Here is a 25980-nt window from a genome sequence, read left to right as displayed (position 1 = left end):
TGCTGCTTAGATGTTTATGACTGAGGCTGGACTTACGTGGTGTTGGGTAGTTCAAAATTCCCACCAGTGCTTCTGCTCCTTCTTCCAGTACTGACATCTTTCTGTGTAGGTGCAGATGTCGAGGCTTCTTGTAACTGTGTGCCCAAGCTGGATGATGAATAGGCAAAGGAGGGGGTTGAACATGTTAGGAGGGCTCTGGTGGTTTAAAAAAAAAAAAAAAAAAAAAAAAAGGAATCTTGTGATGGATGGAAGGAGGAAGGAATCAACAAGAAAAGGCCTGTGCAATGTGTTGCAGGTGTGACATTGGCATTGTGGAGGAAAGGATGTAAAAGTTGGAGTTAGGGAAAGGAAAATAAAAGAATGTGCATGCTAGGCAAAGAGGAATCTGAGAGGAAGTGGTATTATATGCAGTGCTCTTTGTATATGTTTGAGTAATTCAGGATCTTTTTATATACATCTTGTGTATGTATTCATCCAAAAGAAGATAAGACTGGTAGAACCTTTTTTTTCCTTTTTTTTTTTTTTCCCCTTCCAACCATGTTTCCCCAGTAACTGAAATTCTGTATTAAAGCAAGTGGTCAGCTGGTATTCTTAACAAAAGATTTTACTAGAAAGTAGCATTTTTACTTTTCTGAAATGTAAGAATAAAACTTCACCTGAATCCTCAGCAATTTGAGGCACAGTTCCTAGATTCTTTTCAGTGCACTTTCCCAGTAAATATTTAAGAGAATTTGTGAAGGCTGTTGTATTATTACCATGGAGGTGTCATGATTTTAAAAATGCTTCATGCCAAACGACAGTAAAATTTGTATCTCAGTACTTCCACAGATCCCTGCTTTGTGTAGTCTGTACTTCTGCCCTGCCTGGCTCCCTCCCCTGAGCTGGCAGCAAACCGCCTTCTGTTACCCAAACTGATGAAGCCTTTAGGATGGGATGAAGTGCTCTACAGGCAGGTCCTGCTTATTCATTTTCAAAGTGATGGTAGGAAGCAAGTGAAGGAGAGACACTACCACCTGTAAGCCTTGCAAGTGTTCTGACTTAAATGTTGAATTGAATGATAAAAGTTCATGGTATCGTATTTTATTACTTGTCCTGAAAATTCTGACTGGTATCTCCCATCGTTGTTGTGAAGTTGCATGATCTCTGTTCTTTTAAAGGTACTCTTTAGTAGGCATGATCATCTTTCATGCATACATACTTTCCTTAGTGAAGTTTACATGTGTCCTGTCTTTTGCCATTTTTAGTAAGGGCTTTGAGCTGTTTTGCTGAAACTAAAAACCAGTCCTTGCTTGTCAAATTGTTCCAAATCTGTCCCTGCAGCAACACTGACAGGGTCAGTTTTCCAGCGTTCGTGGTAGGATGCCATCCTGCAATACCAGGAGTAGGAAAGGTGACGTGTGCTGTAAAGCTGTTCACTACCTGGGCGCACAGCACTGAGGAAGTTCAGCTGTTCTTCACTGTGTTTGGGTTTCTCCTCTGCCTGCTCCCACAGTGCTGTGTGGGATGTACGACACATCGTGGTTGCTTGAGCAAGCAGTGAGTTTCACAAACGTGTGGAAGGGTTGCTCTAAAACATCGGATTTGTTTACTGCATTTTTTTTGTTGTTTGAATGACAGACTAAGAACTCCCAAAAGCCAGGAGCAGTTGAAGGTGATTCATGTCTTGATCGTCATCTGTATTTTCCTTTCCTCAGGTTTCAAATGCCCACAATTAAAAGTAATGAAATTGAGAGAGAAAATACGGAAGAACAGCAGCAGAGTACCCTCAATGTAAAGGTAAGTTACCTTGATGTAGTATTCAAAGTCTGTGTCGACCCTTCAGACAGAATGTCAGAGGCGTCAGTAACTTGAACCAGGGCTCTCTTTGGCTTTTATTTAACAGCTGAGGCAGAGAAACTGTTCCACATTGCGTACCAAGTTGTGTGATAGAGTCAGGAATAGAAACCAGAAGAGAATTTTCTCCTGCTTTTCAGTGTCAGAACAAGAAACTCTGCATGCTATCAGCTCTGTGCAGGCAGTGAGGGTTTGTTTAATAACACTATTGATAAAGACAGTCTGTTGTTGTAAATATATGAAGTAAATGCTGTCTTTGCTTTTTCTAATTTGTTTCTGAAAAAATGTAGAAGTCTAGCAGACCTACCCTGAAATGGAGGTGAAAAATTATCTAAAGTATACTTTCTATAACTAGAGTGATATCTGGCATTTACAGAGATGAGTAAATGAGAAAAATATGTTTCTGTAAACTCCAGCAGAAACAATGTTAGGTAAATCAGTTTCAGTTCAACAGAAAAGAGGCAATAGCTGAGACTACAGCAAGTAAGATGTACTTTTATAATAAAAAATACTAAATTTGCTTTTTAAATAAATCTGGTTTGAAAACAAAACCAGCCCCAAATGGCCATCATGTTTCATTTACTAGTCTAATTCAGCTTTTTGACAGGTATCTATTGCTTCATGTTATCTGTGAGTAAAATGTGTTGTTACGACCATCAGCTCTGTAGCATTTACAGTGTATGGAAGCCTTAAAATACTCTGACAAGCCTTAGAGAAGCTGATCCTTGCTACACAATACAGTGTTGACATCTGTCTTTCCCGATGAGCGAACTGGGCTTTTTCTAAATAGGTTGTATGTCACCCATCTCTTCAACTATGAGGAACAATCATGGCGTTTTCAAATTTATCATAATGCCAGCTGTATATGCAAAGCAGTTCATTTGCCTAATCACAGCCTTTGTTATGAAATTATAACACCATGCCCAACAGCTCTGTGTTCAGAGCCTTCATGTTTCTGTCCTTTAAGGGCGTTCACTGCTTGCGTTACGCTATTACGTGGTCTTAAGTCATGCAGAGTTAAAGAAACAGTGGTTGGTGTTACTGGATGGAGTAGTGGTTAGTAAATGCACTGTACAACGCTTGCAATGGCTGATGTGAGTGCACAGTAAGAGTATGTCCACTAATAACCAGTTCCTGCTTCTACTGTTTGTAGCTTCTTCCAAGCTCTTTGTGCAATGCTTCCAACTAGTCGAGCCCAGCTGAGACCATGGCCAAGACCACAGTAAGTCAGCAAATTACTTTGTGTCCTTCGATCGGGATAACTGCACAGATAACAGTGTGGTGGCATTAAACAAATGTGGTGGTCTTCCTCTTTTCTTTTTATCGTTTAGGTCACCAAAGGTGAAAAGTCATTAGACAACAGTGTAACTAAATTATTTCTCGGGATCGAATACACTTTGACACCATTTTGTGTCATTAGTGTGTTAACTCTGTGTGTATGTGTACCTTGTATCTAACTGCTGTACAGAAATGAGGGGATTATTTTAGAATCTAGTTATTATTGATTTCAGAGGGGCAAGGCACTCCTCATTCAGACAAGGATATTTAATTAAAACCTCTTTCTACAGAGCTAGGCTAAAGTGATTGTCATTTGATGGTGCAGACTCTTTACTAGGCTTCTGAAACTGCAGGCCTGTCTTAGGCTGGACATACTCACAGAGCAACAGGTTTTACACTTGGCTCTTCCTCCCCGTTACGAAGAGCCAGAGGTCATCTTTTACATCCCAGCATTATCTGAGTGGAGGACTGGCATCAGCAGCAAGAAAAGCGACCTAACACTATTACTTTACTTGTAAAGCTTGATTTAGAGGAACAAGTTGTCTAGAAAAAAGGCAGTTACCAGACCACCTAAAACCAACCCCCCTCCAGCCTTTCACGTAGACGTGAGATGTTTCCAGTACAGACAGACATGATTCAGAAAGTTACACTTTTAGGTTTATTTCATAGTTACACGTAGCCTACAGCGTTCTCTCACCAGTAAATGTTGTCTATGATACCTATTATTTGTGAGTAGAAATACATGTCTGCAGAAATAAAGCAAAGCAAGAACCCCATGGTAAAGACTGAGCACCTTTTGATTGCATAGTTTTTAAAATTTCTCCTATGGTTCTCTGCACTGTGTTGCTTAGATAACTATTTAATTATTAATACCAAATTGTTTTCAGAGAATTTCTGTGGTCCTGTAAGGAGCAATAATTGTAAATGGAAGGTTGGTCTGATAATGAAACTTAGTCTCTAAGCTATTTTCACACTAAGTTTTTCTATATAAAAATATACATAGTTCTTGAAATTTTCAAGCACGGCAAAGTAAATACTTACGGCTGGTTTGGGAGCTTATAAAAGTTCAGCTAAAAACACGTCAAATCTGAGGTCAGCAACATTCTTTAAAATTAGCATTTGCCCAATCACCTCACTGAACTAGGTAACTGGTATTTGCCAATTCAGTAGCTAAGTTTGAGGAGTTGTATATCTATCTGGAGTAAGTTCAGTAATTTTCCCTTGTGTTTTAGCTTCCCATAAAAGTTTTCAGTGAAGCATTTTTCAAGCTCCCCATGAAGGGTGTTTCTGGGGTTTGTTTCATCTTCACAAGGCAGCTGTAGATAAAACAGCAATCTGAATCAGACAGCTTGGAACCAGCCATTCAGCATGTATGGGACTGGAATGTGTGTCATTCTCACTTCTCAGCATGAGTAGATAGGACAGAAAAACATAACTAATAGTGCAAAGAGGAAAAGGTTTCAGATGTCTTCCTTTTGTCTCTTAAGATTGCTTCAGGACTGGCTGAAGAATAGTCATGTCAAGAAAAACTGAAGTCCACAACAGAGCGGCATACCACTCTCGCCTGAGCAAAAAGTAAGTGCATGAAAAAGTACAAACATTTGTACACAGATGTTAGTGGCAGATTATGGACACAGGTAACAGAATTCTTTATGATGAGGATGAGACAGTGTTTTCCATCATCTTCGTGCTTCCCTGTCCTTGTGTGTTCCCCAGCCTTTCCCACTATCAGACTGAACCTTTTTCAGATGCAAAATAGCAGAAAGTAAAGCAATTTTAGTCATTGTGACTCCTTTGAGCAGCTCTGATGGCTTAGAGATTTCTTTCATTCCTGAAAGAAAAAAGCAGCTTGTTAGAAGAAAATACACAAACTTATTTCTGTATACAGAACTGAACTGCCTGGTCTATAAAGCACATCTCCTTTAATTAGGTATTTATTTTCTCTAATAGCCTGACTTTTGAAGCGTCTCAAGTGGCCAGTGAGCCTTTCCTCCTTAACAAACGCTCAGCATGTCAGGGCTTACAGGGGCCAGGGCTGGCAAGGTCAAAGCCGTATCATTAGGCTCTAAACGGTTTTGTTCAGCAAGAGGCAGATGTCAGAACTGGTGTGATTCACTGCCTCCAGTAAACACCGCAACAAGGAAAATAGCACTTTTTTGTACTTAGGAAAAGAACAGGCAGTTATCAGATACCTAAATAGTAAGTAATATATCTGAGATCAGCATGATAAAGAACATCTAACTTAAAGGACTGAGCGTGGTAACTAGTCCCTGCTTGAAAGACTGTTACCATGGGCAGGCTACTTGCTTTCCAGTAGAAAACCCACGCTGTCGAGAATACCTATATCAATCAGCATTACTATTCAAGAATGAATGCAGATATAAAGATTTGGCTGACAGTACATACACACAGAAAAAGCACTTGCAAAGCTTGGAATAAAGGTGAAATTGGCACTTCTCCAACTTACCAAGTTTATCTTGCAGCAAAGTAATTTTGTTTCAGCTGGAAATTGCAGTAGTGATTGAGGGAGACCTTGGGAAACTTTAAATACACACAGTTCTCACTTATTTAATGATACTGATCTCTTCAAATGCAGCGTATACTCATCTTTTCCATTTTTTGTAATGGAAAGTATGCCTGACTTTTCAAGTAAGCTGGGGAGGGTTTGGCTTTATCAGTGTAATTTCTTTATTACTGTTCAATTCCTTGACATTTCACTAGGTTGTAATGCAACTGGAGGAGTTTTATGAGATCAGTAATAAAACTCTGCTGTTTGCCAGCGACCTCTAACTTTTATTTTCTTAATCCTGCTCCAGGTAACATATCCTTTTAGAACATGCCAGATGTTTTACCATTCCTCTACTTGGGCTGCTCAAGTAATTGTTTTCTGGGTCGCATCCCCCACAAAGCTCCTCTCTTGTTTATTTGTGCTGCTCTGCCATACTCTGCCTGCAGACAGCGTCATCAGATTCCATTGCTCAGAACACGCGGTGGCCAACTGGCCGTGTTGCTCTTCCTCAAGCCTTTGCCTTGTATTCAGACTTGGCAACGTTACCTCGTGCCCTGTAACATTAATAGCTTCTGCAGCCCTCTTTGTTTCCATTTTGAGTCATTCCTTAGAAGGTCACCACACTTCTGCACCTCCTGGGTTAGTCACTGCCCTGTCTCAAGGTAAGTTTCAGGGACATGGTGCTTAATGTTTTAGTAATAGTTTGGAGTCATTAGTAGTGATGATTCAGAGGAGCTGCCCATCTGAAACACTCCTTCACCCGAGAGCACAACACGGAAGAAGCTGCTGCCTGACTTAACTCCCCAGTACAGGGGTGCCCGGAAGACCGCCTTGTGCATGAGGGCAGGCGTGGGTGTTTGCTAGAGCAATGTCAGTTCTTTCGTTAAAGGTAATTATGTACCAGAGAAAACAAGGAAAGGTTAATTTGTTTATACTCCACCCAACAATTACTGCCATCTTGCAATAGACAGTACAGTTCCTTGACTTTCATCAGTCACTTTCGTGCTTTTTGCAGCCAAGTTAAAGGAACACTATGGCTTTCTCTCAGATGTCAATTTTGGCTAATACTTGCTTTGAAGTTAAATTGAATACTTTGGAATTTCAGAGACTGAATAGTTGATCTCTAGGTAAACTTACGTGTTTCCAGATCTCTCCAGTCCTCTCAATTACAATAGTGTTTGATTTATTGACAGGCGGTGTAACCTTGTAGTCATCAGACAAGAGACCCAGAATAGGATACTGATTCCTGTACCTGTATTAAAGAGAGTTGCAACCTGTAAACTGAAATCTGCGTACCCGTGTCCAGATCACTAGCTCTGATCTTGCCACACGTTAATCCCCAAAGATTTTCACTAGTAACTAAAAAGTTACAGTCATTTCAGTGTCACTTTAATGTGCTGGCCACCCCTCCAATTGCTGTTACAATGCTTAGTATTGAATCCTCCCTGGATAGGAAAACCTATCTCGACTTTCTCCCCTTGAAGTTGAACAGGCAGCATTAAGACATTTGCAGGAGTAACTTAGTTAATAGAGGCTATACAATGGAAAATCAAAAGGATGTATTTTTAAGAAAGGTGAATAACTACATTACTTCTTAGTGATGATAGCTGTTACACCAGGGGACTGACTGCCTGATAATTTCTCATGCTTCAGGCGGAAGAGGTCCTGAGAAAACCAAAAGTAAACATTCAAATGAAATAACATTTTCTGAATTATTAATTCACTAAAGTCACAACAAAATATTTGCAGAAATTCCTCTCAAAGTCTGTCCTTCCAGAAGACTGGTAGAGGAACAGTATTGAGTTAAAAAAATCCTTAACCCCGATTCTGAACCAGGAGAGTATAAGTGAATTCCGAGCAAGTTTCCACCTACACTGTAAGTGGAGGTTTAAATATGAAAATTCTTAGAAGTAAGTTGTATTATTTTACCTCTTGCTGTTGTTTAATAAAAGCATCTTTCTCCTCCAACATCGATGTCAGTTCGTGCAACCTTATTTGCAAGTCACTGTTACTTCCTTCTCTCTTTGATATATCTTGCTGGAATTGGCATAACTGAGACTACAAAACACACGTTAAGGAATAGTCAGGTGTTTGGTGCTCCTTGCAGGTGACCCTTCAGTACTTATTTAGGACTCCAGAGGTATTTTTTTCATTAAAATCACTAACAGTAAGACCCAGTGATTTTCAAATAAGAATGTTGAGCAGCACAGCAAATTCAGAAGTGCTAACTGGACTGAGTTGTACCAGTATCAATTTAGTAGTTTTATAACTCAATAAAGTTAATACAACACTGAACAAGTTGAACTGGCTTCCAGGGTGGTAAAATATTACTACAATGATTTAAATGAGAGATGTTTCCTACATACAGTCTTGACTGGGATTTATTTTTGTTTTCTGTTGGGTGTCTTTTGGCTAGTTTCTTACTTTATCAGGACACACAAAATAGCCCTTTAGGAGAAGACTGCTAATCTGATTACTCCCTAATTTCTATATCTAAGGAATTGTATTTTTTTAAAAATCACAGTTTTATGTTCTACCACAAGGGTTTCTAAGCCATCATTAGCGTCTATGTATAAAGTAATGGCAAAACCAAAAGATAGTTAAAAAGTATGTAAGGTAATCTTTTCTGTTTGTTAATTAAAAAAGCAGCTGTTTCCCTGCAGTCATACAAGGTGAGGAATACACACATGCCAAGTTAATCAACTTACCCTAAGACTTCGGATCTCACGATCTTTATCCTCTCTCAAGTTATTGATCATCTCTACATAACGGCTAGAGAGTTCATCTGTGGTGGTCTGTAGTGTTGGATTAGAGCAGGCCTACAGAAAATGAAGTAATTTTTTATTTTAGAAGGAGAGTTTTCATCATTTATTTTCATATGTTAATGTATCTGTGAATAACAGCTACTGAAAACAGAACAAGTGAGCCTGTTACCTGTAGTTTAAGGCTCTGGATCTCTTGCTCCAAGGCACGCTTGCAGTACTCCAGTTCCTTTAGCTGACACTCCTTTTCTCCCTCGCTGAGCCGCAGAGAGAGGAGCTGTTCTTCCAGAGAGCGACATTTTGCAGTGCTCTCTCTGAGTCCTTGCTGGAAAGCACAGAAGTGGAATGAACGCGTGGTGTTCCTCAAGGAAGTCACAGGGTCACACACATACCACAAACATATACCAGGCAGCAATTACTCCCAATACTCAAAAGTCAGCATAGTGGCTAGTTTTGGCTGACTGTAATAAACAAACTGAAAATAGGTTTTTAGATTTACCTGCTGCTGACGATTATTCTCTCTCAGAGAAGCCAACATAGTTTCATATTCTTTTACTTGAGAATCTTTAAAAGCCAAATCCTTCTTAAGTAAGACACTGTCGGTTTCTAACTTCTGTAAGACAAAGTGTTTACAGTCAAGAGCTGCAGTTTTTCAGTAAACTTTTCCAAGATAGAGTGAAAGTGCAACATACAGACTAATTAGTAAGTGATGTTTTTAGAACTGAGAAAATACTCAATTTTCTTGAAACAATGGGTTTTTAACTAGCACACAGTTGCCCATCACTGTAGTATCTGTGGCTTTGTGTTGTGTGGTAAGCACTGGGATCCTGCACACTGCTGTCTGTCCCAGAAAGAGTTATTCATAGTTATTAAACAGAAACCAACAAAACCCCTGTAACTAAGACCATTTCACTGCACAGACTCCTTGTTCTATGTTAAAGATAACAGTTAAAACTCCCCCTCCCCTCCCTGAACTTTGCATTTTACAGGAGAAAACTGAAGTTTCCAGTGGTGCCGAGTACTTGGGCTGGTGTGGGAAACATCTCTGCTTTCCTAACAGCAATCAATCATCTACTGTCTGTAGCAGTAGCTGTAGAGCTCCAGCTTCCGAACTGGGATGCCTGTACGCTGGAGAACCACTGCAGTTGTTAAAGCCAGCAGCTGACAACAGCTTTCAGGAGTGAATGGAACTGAGGTCTCCCAATTCCTGGAACAGCGTTAGTAAGCGTACTTGGTGTACACTCCTTGTCCATGTTCAAAGTAAAAACACCATTCCATATGTCTACACCAGTGTAGATTACATATGCAGTGTATATAGTGTATATACCAATTCAGAGCTTTAATTTCACTCAGCAGGGTCTTTTCTTCCTTTGAAAGGATTTGGGTTTTTTTTAGGCTTCCACAAATTGAACACTTGAAAACCACTGCTAGAAAGAAATCTAACTTCATCCACTATACGAGTCTTGCAAGTCCATTAATAAACCAGCCATTTCCATTAAAGCAACTATAGCCTGGACTTCACAGTTTAAATTTCATTCTAACAGACTTCCTACTGACAGGCAAAAACAAATGGATGAGGCCCCCGGAACTGAAAACCATGGCTTACCCCCAAGTCATCCTGCAAATGGCAAAGCTCTTCACGTAAATTTTTGAAAGTGGAAAGCACAAGTCTCAAAGATTTATCTGATGTCACTCTCATCTAGGAGGGGAAAAAGATGAAAATATTTATTTCTGACTCATTAGTAAGCTTTGTTCACAATATGCTTGACAATAGCTAGAACAGAAAACTGCTATACAGCTGAAAATAATTTTAAGAACTACTGCACATCATTCTTTGATATGCACACAGTTTCTACAAAGAAACGCATTTTCAGGCACTTTGTTCTGCAAATGGCACAGTTTTTAAATTACTGCCTTGTAACACAGGGTAGCGTTTTTAAAATGGAATGAACAAGAGAGTAAAGAAAGAACTGCATTTGTACACCAATAAAGGGAAAAATAAATAAATGTGTTAATATTGCACAGTCATTTTTTGAGCATTTAGAGCTTTGTGACTTAACACTGATTTAAAAAAATTACTACCTTACTTGAGAAGTCACAGAGGAATAAGTCATCGTCTTTGAGATCTGGCAAAGCACGCTTTCAGCCCAAGGGCAAGAGAATTTAATTAAAATTTTTTAAAATTTAAATAAAAGCCATACAACCAACTCCTCCCTTCAAAAGGAAAAAGATTCCGAAGATTAAAGGAGTCAACTGGGTGAAAAACAAAGGCAGTAGTGCCCAATAGCCCAACAGTGTTCCCTTTTTTTCTTTTAATGCATGTTAACAGCTGTGTATTGATTGATGTTAAAACACAAATTGCTGCATTTTGTGATAGTTTTCTAGTATTTGAAAGAGGAAAAACAGATTTTGAAAGAACACACCAAGTAATTCCTCAAGTTTTGACTCATCTGGAAGGGCTGAATATTCTGTGCAAAAGATGTTTGTTTTGTTTTTTTTTTATTACTATCTGGACAAAAGTGAAATCCTTCTGTCTGTTTCTCTTCCTCTGATACTTTCCCTTAAATTTAGTTGTTGCTAATAAGATCTCCATCAATATGGCGATAAGCCCTTGTCCTATTTTTTTATCCCCACTGTGGTGCTACTATGTAACTGAGGATTCAAAAATAACACTTCTAGTGTAACTAACTCACCTGTTCATTTGTTTTTTTCATTGAAGTGGAATTTCAGTTTTGACTTACGGTTTTGTTGGTTTTATTACAAAATAATATACTACAAGAGTAAACTAAAAGAAGGAATTAAGTTAAAATGGTTGAATTTAGACTAAAAACGTAAAATCCCCACTCAGCAATTACTTAGTGCTAGAGGTTGCTCAATTCCAGAGGTGTCATGTACTTCCCCAGTGAAATGCTTGATGCCCTTAGACCTGAGCCTCTGGGTATACCCAGCAGAGTGTTTATCTGAGCAGCGTGAGAGCTGGCTCAGAGTCATTCTCGGGTGTAAAAACATACCGGACCTAACTCTCCGAGAGGTTTGTAGTTGGCGAGCACGCTTTGTATGTATGCTGACAAAATCTGGTTCCCCAAAAGACATTATAGCTGCATTTTTTAAAGCATAAGTGTGAGAATGTAAAACCAGCTGGACATGCAGAAAACGGGTAATACATGTTTCAGCTCTTTCACACAGAGGTGAGCTGAACCAGCTTCCTGGGATGGTGGTCTAACATGAGGTCATGAACTATTTCGGTGTCAATGTCCACCTTCGTTGTAAAAGAAGCACAGATAATTCAAGTTGGGAGGTTGCTTTGTCCAACCCCCCTGCCTGAAGCAGGATCAGCTGTGAAGTCAGACCAGGTTGCTCGTTCACAACTTTATTCAAATGGATTTTTTTTTTACCAGGAAGTGAATCTAAGCTGCAGCTTCCAGGTAGGATCACCTTAGCCCTACCCCGGAGAGCCCAGATCCAGACACACCTGCTGAGCAGTGCAGGTGGTTTGGGATCCTGTTCTAACATACCTACATGTCAAATGGTTCGGGAGTCGACAGTGGGATTCATGCTACAGCACTGGTTTTAATGTTTTATCAAAGGCAGGGGCCAATTCCAACTAGCTATCTTCAAAGCACTTTATAAAGAGGTCAAGTGTTTTTCTAAAAAACACATTGCAGAGTATTACAGTGCTGGGAAGCAACAGCATGAACAGCCATTATCAGAACCTTGCATTCGTGTCCGACTGCCTTACAGCCAAACCCACGTGGCTGGCGAGTGAAAAGGCAGGTCGAGATGATGAGGTAGCTGAAGAACAAGAGCAGAAGAAACACAAAAGCCTTTATAAATGGAACCAGAACAGAAATGGTTACGTTCTGTTATCCAATGTCATAAGCATGCCTCAGAACTCAGTGCTAGGTAGAGGGTTTTAACCGGAACATTTCTAAAAGTTGAGACCTAAGTAATAAGCATTATGTGTAGTTGGCAATTGATAGCCAATTCAAAATTCAGTAAAGCACCTAGTATTTGCCTTTTGCTTTTGAAGTGAAGCATTAATATACAACACAAACAAATAAAAAGATGAAAGATCTGTGTTCTCCTATAATTGGTCAAAAGCCAAGATGGTTTCCAGTGAAACTGCAAGAAAGCACCAGTAAAGCTCAGTTTAAAATACACAAGTAGTCTGTGGAACCAACTGCCACAACACGTCACTCCGAGCCACCTGTATGATTCCATACCCTTTACTCTAGAAAAAACGGAATAAGCAGAATATGGAGCGAAGTATGTGATGTACAAAGCCCCTGGTACGCGTAAGCCAACTTCCATTTTTTCAAGTTACTGTAGGCTTCCACACCCCCCCCTCCACCCCACTCACATACCTGGAGAAGATAACGAATCTGCTGCTTTGTTGCCTCAGACAGTCCTTTAGGAATTAAATCTTCAATATCTTCAGTCTAAGCAAAGAAGGGAGGAAAGGGCAGACATCTTGATTAAGAATTTTGCCTGGTAGATCATAATGTGGTTTATTCATTAATTACACAAGTCTACTATGAAAAACGCCTTTAGTACAAGGCAAATAAGAATGAAAATAGATCAAAGTGTATCCAGAAAATTTCCAAAGTCTTATATATGTGTGCCATATAAAAACTGAGATGAAGTGATACGTGAAGCATATATTCAAATCATTGAGTTTATTTTAAAAGCAGTATTCAAAACAATCCTCTCTCAAGAAAATAACAGCTGACGCTAAAGCAGAACTCCCAGCAGTTTATGATAGGAGCAAATCTCGTGTTTTTGAACAAAGAACAGACTGTCAATAAACTAAAAGTGACCAATGTGTCACAGGAGATACTGCCAGTGATTAAGTGGCATCGCTTCATGTAATTTAATCCTAGGCAAATATTTCTGCCATATACACAATGCCTTTAAAGGTCACAGAGGTGCTGATGATTCTGTCCTGGCCCAATTCATAAAAGTGAACTTTCTGTAGACATAGGAAGTCTGTTCTGTCAGCTTAGGTTCCTCTCATTTCTGCGAGAGGCAGTATTCTTCAATTCTTGCAGCGCATGGCAGCACATGTTGCTGAACAGCAGCTTTATTGGTAAGAGAGTGAAAGGTCCTTTGTAAAAAAAGCATAGTGAAAATATATGTAGCTGTGTAAGTCTGTTTTACAATGAAACCATTATTGGCACAACAGGAAAGACTTTCAAAATTTGACTCTCATACTGGAATAATGCAAATTATTAAAGTTTCCTTTCAATATTATCACGTTTGCAAATGCATGCCTAGCAGTAGGTTTCAGGCTCTGAAAGTTACTAACAAGCAGGAATCGTTAACTAACAAAGACCAGCATCCTTCATTTAAACTGGCTTGGCTTAATTTGCTTGAAAACCCAGACCATTGTTAACTAGCACTACATGTCAGGGAACAGCTTGGTAAGAGCACGCTGATGCTTACCTGACACGTAAATTCAATGTCATGGTTCCTGTAAAACAGACAAAATCCAAGGGACTGATTAACAGAAAGTTTCTTGAGAACTTTAAGAATTCATGCCCGCATTCGCAACTATAAGAAGATTATCTTTAAAATACAGAGCAAGGAAGGATCTTTTATCAGATTAAGAGCTGTTACCTTCCTTTTAAGGTGCTAGGCAACACGAGTTGTTAGATGTGGCTCTGTGTAGAAATATCTGAGACTGGAATCCTAATAGCAGTACAGTTAACGCAGGCTAACTATCTCTGTTTCTTTGGGCAGTTATCCCCATTATGTTCAGTTAACCCAATTACATTCTTAATTGGCTGGGTAAAGGTTTACCCAGAACTATGCTGCAATATATTGACATGCCTGAAGTGTTTACTTTGCAGTGTCAGGTTTTTCGTGGTGCTTCAATTCCACTTTTCCCCTGCTATGGGACCACTTTTCTTCTTTCAGTGAACTTGGAAAGCACCGAACGAGACTGGGAGCGAGGGGGTTAGAATGAAGTAATGGTGATGGTGAGGGAGGGCTAAGAACATTGTGAAGACTCAGATTATTGGCTGCTGTGATTCTGCATTTCTTTTCAAAGACAATCTGTAGGGCTCTGCAGAATACATGCTTAACATTAATTTGCATGTAGATACCGAGCTTTATGCCTTACGGTGGCCATCTTTTAATCCATGACATAACACCATGACAGAACAAAGGAAGTGGCAATTTGGACATTTGGGTTGTTTCTCCAGGATGTAATATCAGAATTTATCATTAAATATATGTCAGGGCATGCTGTAAGTACACTTGTTTGCTCTATGTGCAAACAAGCATGGGATACATAATTGTTATTGTATATTAGTCCAAACAAATTTGAAAAAGCATCAAATTCAATACATTTACTTGGCTTACAGCATTTTTATGTCCTCAGTTACTCAGCAAATTAGACGAATGCGTAAAATACACAGTCAATTCTAGTTGTCAGGGAAGAAAAAATAAAAAAACAACTTGGAAACAATACTGTCCTCTCAACTGTGCAATGCCAGGATTTCTGGAATACAGAAATGATGGAACAGGTATAATGCCAATACCTTCCTCCTATCTTTTCCACATGCTGTAGTAAACAACTGTGCAAGTCGTTGGTCTTGCGGTGTAGTTCAGCAAGGAGCTCACCAAAGTAGCGGCAGTCCAGCTGGTCATTATTTTCCTGAGAGCAATTCACCTAGCAGAAAATATGCAAAATGATCATAATTGAGTTCCCTTCTTCGGGATGAAAGCTGAACATGAAAATACTACAAGTATGATGGATTCGGTTTTGATTGCTTTTACTAATTTTGCAATTTGTTTACACTGTTCTTTTCACTGCTGTTGAGTCTTCCACGTCTTCTGGTTTTCAGTAAACTATAGAGAAATAAATGACTTCCTTTACAACAGGAATACACAAAGTAGTATCTTCTACAGCAGTGTTGTCATCATCATCATCATGCTAACATGGAAAGTGTTGAGAACTAGGAAGTCTCATTACTATACATGTTTCCATAGCTGTAGTGGATAAGCGCCTGTGGGCACCACCCAGACAAAACCAGCCGGGTGCAAGATTTCCCACTGCAAAAATGGTATTTGTATTGCCATAGTTCAAATGCTTACATATGTGAACAATAAAAGAATTGCAACAGCAACCCAAACTGTACTTAAGTTGGTTATGGGAGTATCTGGCTATGGAAGATTCCACGTAGGTCTGACCAAGCATGTTTGTCTTGCCACCTACATACTGAACAGATGGATGGGCAGGACTGCTACACTCCCCCCCCAACAGAAATAACAGTATACATGTATAGCAAGCCTCCTGCAGCCCTTCGAAACTCCAGAACTTGCAACCTGCTGTAAAATGAAGAGCAAAGGAAGCTAGTTTTGTGCTTCCAGTGAATCTATGTCAAGTACTTCTTCATCAAAATGAAATATATTTGAAGGCCTTATTGATCAGTTTAGGTAGAAAGCAATCCTGAATTGATGTATGTTGAGTTTATAAAATAACATATCTTTTCTCCAAAACTAGAGGCATAAGCCTTACATTACTCCATCTTTGTTGTACAAAGACTGACAGATGAAACCTGACTCAGTCGATGGGTAACACTCCCAGATAAAGAAAAAAACCAAACAAACCAGCAAGACTTAACACATTTAAAGGACAACAGAATGATGATCAGTCAGTACACCTAAGCACAGGTCTATGCCAACAAAAAATAGGATACAACACCTAAAACAGATTTTTTTTTTCTTTTTTTCTTTACAGCATGCAACAAAGTCTTGGACAGTTCTAGACAATGTCTGCAATCACAGCACACAAAGTAGTTACCTGCAACAGACACACAAACTCTGCTGTTTACTTACAACAGGTGTATGGTGCTTAATTATCCTACTGTGAGTTTGAACAAAAAGTTTTGAAATGGGAGATTAGCAATTTTATATATCTGTAAAGTTTTGTACTCTGCATACAAAACAAAAATACACTGTGAATAGTAAAACATTCAGCAAATGATTCTTACCGGTTCACAGGTTTGAACTGTTACCCTCCTCACTGTATTTCCTCCACAGTCATCGTTCACAGAGACTGGAATTATTTCACAGGGGCTACTGGTCTGTGTCTGTTGGCACTGGTGAGTGACTTGCGACTGCTCAGAGTGCTGGAAGGGCTGGGCAACATGGCACTGATCAGCTTGCTGGGGAATCTGACACTGGTGTGAAAACTGATACTGCTTCTCCTAGAAACAAGAATGGATTGTTTTTTTAAGCTGCTGGACACATCTTAATGAGATGGAAGCTTAATATGACTATATAAATGAATGAAATGTGTTTTTGCATAGAATGACTGATGACAGTTTCAGATATTTTAATAATCCTAATAAAATGGCTTTTTTTTCCCTAACTGGACATGAGTTTGCCTCACACTTTCACCAACTCCTCAAATTTTAGTAGCTATAAATGAAAAGCACAGAAGAGACTCCTTTCCCAAGTTGTATGTTTCATTATGATGTTACTCTTAACATACTCAGGCAATGGGGACCTCCATTATTTAATTTAAAACACATGCATATCCTATTTCATTAAGTAGAGATTAAAAAAGAGCTCCAATTGAACTACTTACTGAGTTTTTGTTACATCAGGAAAAAATTAGTATAGGAAATGGCTCAAGACATTTTCCTCTATAAATACGTTCAGCAATTCAGATTCAGAGTGTACAATACATAAGGGACACATGCGTCTTGTTTTTATAATTTGGGAAAAGTGCTGTTTACAAAACCACCCACCAAAACAATAAACTAGAAACTAGTTTATGTTCCAGTCAAAACACTGCAATTTACCGATTTCAGCAAACTTCATTGTTTATCTAGATCATGGCTTTTACAAGTTTACTTCAAAAATTACTTGTTTTGTATTCTACGTAGAAGTATATAAATGTAAATCATCAGGTAATTTTGACTTAAAACTCACAATGCAGTTACATTTTAAAGGTTGAACCAACATCTAATTCTGCACCAACATCAGAGCAGAGACTACATTACATCCACATTACACAGTGGCACAAGAGGAGCAGAGTGAGGACGCAACACCGACATTCTACAGGTCTCAGGAGGTTTTACATAGGTTTTGAAAGGGCTACACGCCCATCAGCAGCCGTAGCACACTGGGTGCACTCTTTCAACACGTTTTAATTTCACCTGAAAGAAACCTAGTATGCATGGTCCAATACCATAGTGCAATGTAAACCAAGGAGTGATATGTGGTGGGAGACCAGGAAATTTTCTTCAAAACTACACTCCTGATTTGACTTAAATCTACATACACCCTGGGTAACAAAAAACAGAATCAGAAATATGGTTTCCAGGACTAGACTCCACACTTTTTACATTATTTTCTTTGTACACCATCTGTGGAAAGAAAGAAGCTATTATTCATAATTATCTCTACTTTCTCCCCTTTCCACTTCAGAGAATGGTATCACACCTGATTTCTCTATCTAAAATCCAGAATGGCATGAAAACCTCAGTTTTAAAAAACGAAACAAAAAACAGGTAAGACAAATCACTCTGAAATACCCTTCAATTCTTTTCCTGTTGAAAACAGCAGTGTTTCAGAGCAATAAAAAAGGAATAATAGTTTTGCTATTGACAAAACACTAATTCTAAGATGAAATTTCAGATAGCTTTGCCAAATATATTTTTTCAAGAATGATTTTTAAAAAAAAAAGAAGTCTTTTCAATTCATTTTTTGTAAAAATTTATATTGGTCATTCTGTTGTGGAGCTACTGCAAGACACTAATTCTCAGTCAATATTCAGATAAAGACTGACAGTGCTAGGGATGCAACAGCAGTTTTCATTGTTAGTCTGAAATAATAAATTCTTAGTAAAAATACAGCAGATGTTCCAACTTCTGCTCTCCTTACATACAGAAATTGTTTCCTTTACTTTGAGAATGTGTCCTATAGCTCAACAAGGCAATTCTCAGGTTGGCAGTAGCTCACAACAACAACAACAAAACCCACCCAGAAACATAACTTTTCTGCTACCACCTCCATTTTCTTTTGCAATAGGTTATATAAACAACCAACTTACTTGGTGAGGATTTAATAGCTCGTATTTTCTTATTGTCTTTTCATAGATGACATTATTTCCAGGACAGAAATTCCCCCCTCTAAGAAATGGGGATAACGGCTCCTGTAAAATATTTTAATAAAAACATTCATAAATGCTGTCAAACAGCAAATTCAGAATTAGTGTAATTTTGACTAAAAAATGATACAGGTTTTTTGTAATTTGAAGACATATATACTTTGAGATCATTCTTTTAAGATATGTATATTTCAGTTTATGTCCATGTGGAAACAAAGTGACTGTGCTTCTACCTAGACAATATTTGAAATAAACACAGTAGAAACAGAAATTAATCTCCACTAGCAGTACTACTGAAGCATATTAATAGAGACTTAACTGCTGAGAGGTGGGAAGCCTGACTGGTGATTTTATAGCATTTTCAATCCTGAACAATTTCACCTCTCACCATCAGAGGTATGGGCCATGGGATTTCAAAATATTTAGCATACTCCAATGCAAGTAGCTGAGCACGTCACTGAATCAGGATAATTAAGGGAGGAAGAGTTACGCAAGCAGAACTCCAGCACTAAACAGTTTTCCTACCTGATCAGGATTCTCAATAATAATCCTTCGAACAGTGCCCTGCAAGGAAGAAAATAAGCAAAGATTCAGTGATTACTGCACTTTAATCTCTAAAACATTTTATGCTCAGAGCTTAGGCTTACGTGGATTCCCAAAGTAATCTGAATATGGTCATCAGCTATGAACATATTTCTAAGTGATTTTGCCCAGTGGATCTCAATGTTTTAGAGCCAGGGCCTTTCCACCCCAAAGGAAATAACCTATGTACGCAATCTGCTACTCTCAGTTTTAAGTTTGTTTTTTCTCAATCACCTCTTTGCAGGCCTGAGGGAATTAGTCCTTGTTTTCTGTAAGTGCCAACAGAATAGGATACAAATCAAAGCCGACATACTGAACTAGGTCTTCAAGGATCCCGTGTCCCCTTTCCACAGACACCGTCTTTTATTTACAGTCATTCATGTTACATATGAAGGTCTGCTGGTGTAAATGGATGTACATCTTCAACGCTTTTTGTTTCACCAAGGGAAGAAAATTTCTGTTTTGCTCAAACACCGAAATGAAAGGGTAGAGGAACGGCCAACAAACCACTTCTGGTCACTATCCAATGCACCAAGCAGTGGCAATTGTTTCAAAAAGTGGTCACAAAACTCTGTAATTGACACTTATGAAAAAAGATGCCCACATGGAACATCTGCACATTCTTGAAGGAAAACTGAAATATGCCTTTTTAAATTACAGAAATCTGCGAGTGACAGCAGTTTTCTTTGTTTTCAAATAGATTTTTTCACTTTTTTCCCAGCACTGTCTACAAGCAATTGCAGACATTGTCTTCCATTTTGCGGACCACCACCAATTATAACAAATCATACACATTGCTTGAAGTCTCCACATCCAGTTCTTTACCCAAGTAAGCAAAATTCCCACTGAATCTTATCTAAGGATTGGACAGTTTGTTAATTTACAGCATACTATTTATTCTTTCTCACAGTACAAACTTCCAATTTTCATAATAAATCATTTTCTCACTTAACCCGTGGGCAGTGCTTGGGAAGTTTATATTGCTGCAGTTCAGTCTTGGAGACATTCTTCACTGGGTAAGAGCAGCTCTGAAGTAGGTCAGATTTCCAGTTGTGAACTGTTGCATAAGTTTAGGAAGCCTGAAGCAGTTTTCCAAATCTCCCAAGAGTGAATCATAACAGCACCAGGAAAGAGAAATCAAAGTAGAAAAGAAACTGTTTTAGCAGCAATCATAGTAATTAAGAAATGTCAAAATTGTAATTGCTGCAGAAAACTTAGAAAGCTGCTTACTCCTCCTCCCACATGCCGTGTACTTGAGGTAGGTCCGTCAAGGAAGGGAACCCACCGACGCCAACAGAACTCTCTGTATCGGGACACGAAAAGAGACAGTACGGAGGTCTAGAACACACAGCCCAATTCCTACATCACTCTTGACACCTACACAATTTCAACTAAAAAGTAAAATACTTAAAAAATGAATGCCCGCTGGTACTTCCTTCACACCAGTTTCACAGCAGGCATACCCCTGACTCCCAGTACCTCCTCTGAGCCAGGCAAGGCAGCTCCGGGCTCCGCACCACTGGCTCTGTCCGTCAACAATATGAGTACCGTGGGAGGGCAGTAACTGTTCTCATTCAGAGTTGACTACCATCGTATGGCACCATGACAACAAGGTAAGCACTGCGCGTGAAATTATAAGACACATTTTCAATTTACTGAAAAGTTGGACGAACCTGCCTGAACTAAATCATGCTGCCACAGGGCTTTGGAATACATAACTCACTCTCTCTCGTTTAGAGAGGATAACGTGTAAAATTATTTTATCTAGTTACCTATGTGTTCTCAGAGGAATACATTCAGAACTGAGAAGACTAGAGCATTTTAAGTTGAAATATACTTTTATAATATTCAAAAGACGGTCTAATCATATGTGGAACATCATATAGAACCTAAGAACGTTTTGCTTGGATGAAATTATGCTTATTTTTAAGATACCCAAACTCTTTCATTTCCAAAGAACTTTGATGCAGATACATCTTCCTTGCTCCTTTACAGACAGGGATTTGCCTGCCCTTCCTCCCATACCAGCCGAGCAGGCTGGACTTGCACAGGCTGGGAGGGAACCGAGAAGCCAGAAACCCTGCGACTCTGTGCCAGCCTGAGCTACCCACACGCGGTTCCTCGCTCTGCACAAGGAGATGCCATCTCCAAGGCCTCTGGAGCCGTTCCCTCGGCAGCGCAAGTGTGCTGCGGGAGGTACTGCTGCCATGGCAGATGACCTCGGGCTATTTCCATTTTTCCATCATTCCCAAGGGGCATAGCTCAGCTACTCTCCAATTTTCCTACAATGCTTTGGAGAGGCAACATTGTGTAACTGGGAGAAGGAAGGGGAGGGTGGGATTCTAACAGGGAGGGCCCAGTGCTGTTGCGGATTTCAGTGGCACGACTGGGCTTGGGATTTGTAGCGACCTGATGAGTCATTCTGGGTCTACGTTTATAAAGATAATTTCAAAAGGTATATGCTAACACTTCGAAAATGATTTCTGCTAGTCTTGAAGGTTTTTAAGTAAGATTTTTAAATTTTAAAATAAAGCATTAGATAGATTTATCCAGTCATCATGTGCAAATCTTATGCAAAAACAATCAGTACACTACCTTTTATTTCAACAAGCTTCCCTTTTCTTCAGACAAACCAGCGATTAAGGTGAGAACTTCATCTGTGTCAAAACCTTTTATCCATACCATATTGTCTTGTTAATTACAAGCAATCCAGTCATCTAATCAGAATTTATGAGTTACATTCGGTAGCTGAAATATGGAAATGGCAGGCTACATTTGAGGGCTGTTTCAAACAATACAGGCAAATCTTACAAGCTGGTTAATATTATACCATTTTCACAACGGGAGGCGAGAGCCCTAAGCACTTTGCAGAACCGAGGCCAGCTGTGAAAAGATCTCACTCACAATATTTCTCACATGGATAGACAACTCCTACAAACACTTTCAGAATTTGTCCTGCTGCACTGACAGCAGACATCTTGTCTGTGCCATTTCATGTATTATTTTTTCATGACCATGGTGAAAGGGTTCATACATGTAAACCATACTGGAAAAGAATTTATTCTAAACAACATTCTTCATTTAGATCAAGCAGATGAGAGCAAAATTTGCCATGAATTACTCCAGATGAAGCTTGCCATGGCTGGGAGTAGCATTTGGATTCTACATCAAGGATACAAAAAACATTAGACTAAAAAAGTAAACTGAATCCTGAACTACAAAAAATACAATCACGTGTACTCTATGCACACCCCAGTTTCAAATTTTCCCTCCCTCTAGCTTATTAAAAATGTGCATAAACACAACAGAACACACCAACCATGTGACTAATAATAAGACAGCGTATCAACAGTGACATAGACATTTGTTATCATCAATCTACAAAGCTCTGCAGAAGTAAATTAAATATTACTCAAAGATAGCCCTTTGCCTTGACAACAGTAAGAAGCTTGAACTACATACAGCTCTAGGCTGCCATTAACTGAAAATTCTAGTGTTAAGTTAAAACAGCTATGTGAGTTAGGTATCATTACATTATTCAGTTTATGCAGTTATATGTGACCTGCTCAAAGGGCAACTGAATCAACTCTTGGCAACTCCCTACACTCTTCCCAGCACTTCTGACAACTCCCATTCAGCCCCAAGTATGCAACTTCTGTCCACTCCCAGCTGACTTCCCTATTTGTTACTGTTTTCTTCTTTAATAACTTCCTAATAATCTTTATTAAGCACCTTCCCTCTCCACCATTAACACTGCAACCCACACAAAGCCCGATCTGAACTACACCCTCTTTTGTCTTTAAAGTCTAATCCAGCAAAACAGTTCAGCAAAAATTATTTTTCATCAGCATGACTTAATGAATTCAGTGACTAAAACAGATGTTGAAAATTAAAAATACTTTGTAGAGCAGAGACAACATTTGAGTCTATAATCAAACTGTTCACATACTTATCTGAGTAGAGGAAGCCTGGGACTGCACAGTATTTATTCTAATGAATATTTAATTAATTGAATGCAATTCAGACTATCATCTAGCCTAGTTGAGCAGATCACTTATCTGGGAGGTGAGAGACCAGTGTTTACGCTCCTGCCCCACATCTTGCACAAGAGGGATTCACAGCTTTGATGCAACAGGAATCTGTCTGTCCTATCCAAGTCATATAAAGCTGTTAGTGAAGCGGCTCACTTTCCAGAATTTACAGAAGCCATCTGCAGAGGAAGGCAGCCCTTAGACTATGCAAATATGGCTTCGAAAGGAAACCAGATTTTCTATCAGTCTTAATTGCTATTCTTTTTCATAGTTAAATATTTTTATACTACAGGAAAGAAAATTAAGTAAGAGTTCAGCTTGAAAGAAATATACGTTGCCATATCGCGTATAGCATACCAATCCTACTTCTATGGACATTAACGACAATCTGATGTATCAGAAAAAAAATGGTTTAAGAATAAATTCTGATCTCCTTTTCTGTTTTTATAGTCAAAGCTGTTCTTAAGTGATTGGTTTCTAGTTTTATTTTTAAGATTTAACTAAGATCTCAATTGCATATGTTAAAATCATACTAAATTCCATCCATACCTTCAAGCCATTCCCTGAACATACACACAGCAGCAAACCTGCTAAACTACATTGTGAAGACTGAAAGCAAAGCTAAATGAACTCCATTACTTCTTTATCCGCTTAGTTGCATACGTTATTAGAGCATCATCGATTCAGACAGAACTATTAAGCACACACACCTTTGTATTACATTTACATGAGGAGTAAGCAGAGAAGTGGTTTTGTGTACATCCCATCAGTGGGAACGGGAGCACCCAGCCTGCAGAAGCAGCAGCACGGGGCTCCTGCTCCGGCTGGATTTTTATGGTCCGTCGACAAAACAAGCAAAAATACTGCAACAGAATAAGGTATTTAGAAGTTCAAGTTTCAAAAAAAACCCCAAAAAACAGAACACAAAAGCAAACTGGACTTGCCAAACAGGAAGCAAACTGACTGATCCATTCAAAATCGAATGAAAAGGAAAAACTTAAAGGGGAGTTCATTTTACGAGTTCTCGATTCAAGCGGGTTTCGGAGGTGCGAAGCCGTCCTCTCCCGCCCGAGACAGGGGTTACTCCGTTAGCTGCCGACTTCACAGCTCAGCTCTTTTCCCTGCCCCGCACCGTGAGCCCGGCCCGGCGGGGATGGCTGCCCACGCTCTCCCGCGGGCTCGTAACCCACCCACCACTACCCGGCTGAGCGAGTCACGGGTCCGGGGAACACACGCCGCCGAAGCAGCAGCCCCAGCGGGGTGTGAAGACCGCCCGTCCCGCTCCCGGGGGTGGCGGGTGCTCGCAGGGAGCGGCCGGGCCGGGCCGGTCCCCTCAGGGCAGCGGCGAGGCGGTGAGCGGCCCAAGGCCGGCCCTCCCCGCCACAGCCCCCCGCCCCGGCGACCCCTCCGCCGCGACGGAGGAGCCGTGGGTGGGTTTTTTCCCCCCCCAAGACGGGTGTTTTGTGGAAGGGCCGAGTGTTTTTCAAGGCGGTCGGGCGCACGGACGGGTCTCTGCGCTCAGCGTGAGGTAAACCGACTTTTTCAAAAGGAAAACCCGCGGGGCGGGCGCCGAAGGGCTCGGCCGGGCTCACCCCGCGGCAGGCCGCGGCCCGGGGCTCTCCTTCCCCCCCTTCCCCGCCCCGACCCTCCTCTCCGCCGAGTCCCGCGGCCTCCCCGCCCCGCCGTGCCCGGCGGCCCCAGGGCGTCTGGCTCACGGCCCGGCGCCGCCTTTGCACCCCGGGGCGGCCTTTGCCTTCGACGCCGCCTCAGCGCGGGCGGCAGCGGGAAGAGCCGCGGAGCCGGCCGGGCGCGGAGCCGGGGAGAGGGGGGGGAAGCAGCGGCCGCGGGAGAGAGGGCGAGGAGCCGGGCAGGAGACCCGGCGGCGGCGCCCGCCGTACCTGTTGCGGCGGGTCGCAGCCGGAGATGACTTGCTGGTAGCCGTGCGAGCATTCCAGCGGCGAGGCCGCCCGGGAGGAGCAGGACGTGCTCACCCGCCGGCAGCCGGGGCCGTAGGTCCGCACCCGGTCGTACGCCACGCTGCTTTCCTGCTGGTGGTGGGCCGCGGGCTCGAAGCACGGCGGGGGCCGCGGCGGCTCAGGGCAGGGCGGCGGATCCCGGCACGGCGGCGGCGGCGGCGGCGGGGGGGGGTCCGGGCAGGGCGGCGGATCCCGGCAGGGCAGGGGCCGGGGCCGGGGCAGCGGCTCGGGCTCCCGGCAGGGCAGGGGCCGGGGCAGCGGCGGCTCCGGGCAGGACGGGGTCCGCCGGCCGGCGGGGAGCGTGCTGTAGTGCTGCTGGCGGCGGTAGTAGTGGTGCTGCTGCTGCTGCTGTTGGAGGTGCGGGGGCAGCGTGAGGGGCTGCAGCTGCTGCTGGCCCCCGTACATGCCGGCCGGGGACCGCTTGGCTCCAGGGGGAGCGGGGCGGCAAATGCAGAAAGGAGCCGGGGCAGGACGGCGATTAGTACCTGCGAGAGAGCCGCGCCTAGGGCGGGACACACCTTCGGGTGGCGGGCAGAGCCCCGCGGCCGCCTCCCCCTCTCCGGGCGGGCGGCCAGCCAGCAGCGGGCCCGCCGCTACCAGTGCGCAGGGCCGGCCCGGGCCCGGGAGCGGAGCGGAGCCGGGGGGGGGTGAACCGCCTCTCGCCCCTCCGTCGGCGGGAGGGCGCGACATGGCGGGCCGGACCCCGGGCGGGGGGTGGCAGACGGCCCCGGCTGGCTTTGCAGCAGATTGACCTTCCTCTCTCGCCTTCGGGTCCTGCCCGGCGAAGGACTTGCAGTAGCGGATACCGCCCTGGGTGCCGGGCTGGTGATAACAGCACCGTCATGCAGCCTCGCTGATGGGAAAAGTAGAGAAAAATACGGCAGAA

The 25980-nt window shown here is 41.6% G+C and overlaps 1 protein-coding gene across 1 annotated transcript; it reads right to left on the bottom strand.

Moving 5' to 3' along the window:
* Nucleotides 1–3743: 3743 nt before the first annotated feature.
* Nucleotides 3744–25499, bottom strand: POF1B (POF1B actin binding protein). The gene is made up of 15 exons (XM_075054343.1): nt 25017–25499; nt 19031–19069; nt 18449–18550; nt 16380–16595; nt 14925–15055; nt 13825–13852; nt 12747–12821; nt 9989–10081; nt 8882–8995; nt 8555–8707; nt 8329–8439; nt 7550–7678; nt 7212–7285; nt 6758–6872; nt 3744–4942 (listed from the first exon to the last, which is right to left on the bottom strand). The coding sequence occupies exons 1-15, from the start codon at nt 25497–25499 to the stop codon at nt 4937–4939; spliced, it is 1869 nt and encodes a 622-aa protein (XP_074910444.1). The 3' UTR covers nt 3744–4936.
* Between the last annotated feature and the right edge of the window lie 481 nt (nt 25500–25980).

The sequence above is a fragment of the Buteo buteo genome, chromosome 22 (assembly GCF_964188355.1).
Source record: "Buteo buteo chromosome 22, bButBut1.hap1.1, whole genome shotgun sequence".
NCBI classification, from domain to species: Eukaryota; Metazoa; Chordata; class Aves; order Accipitriformes; family Accipitridae; genus Buteo; species Buteo buteo.
This window is presented reverse-complemented; position numbering and strand designations above follow the sequence as displayed.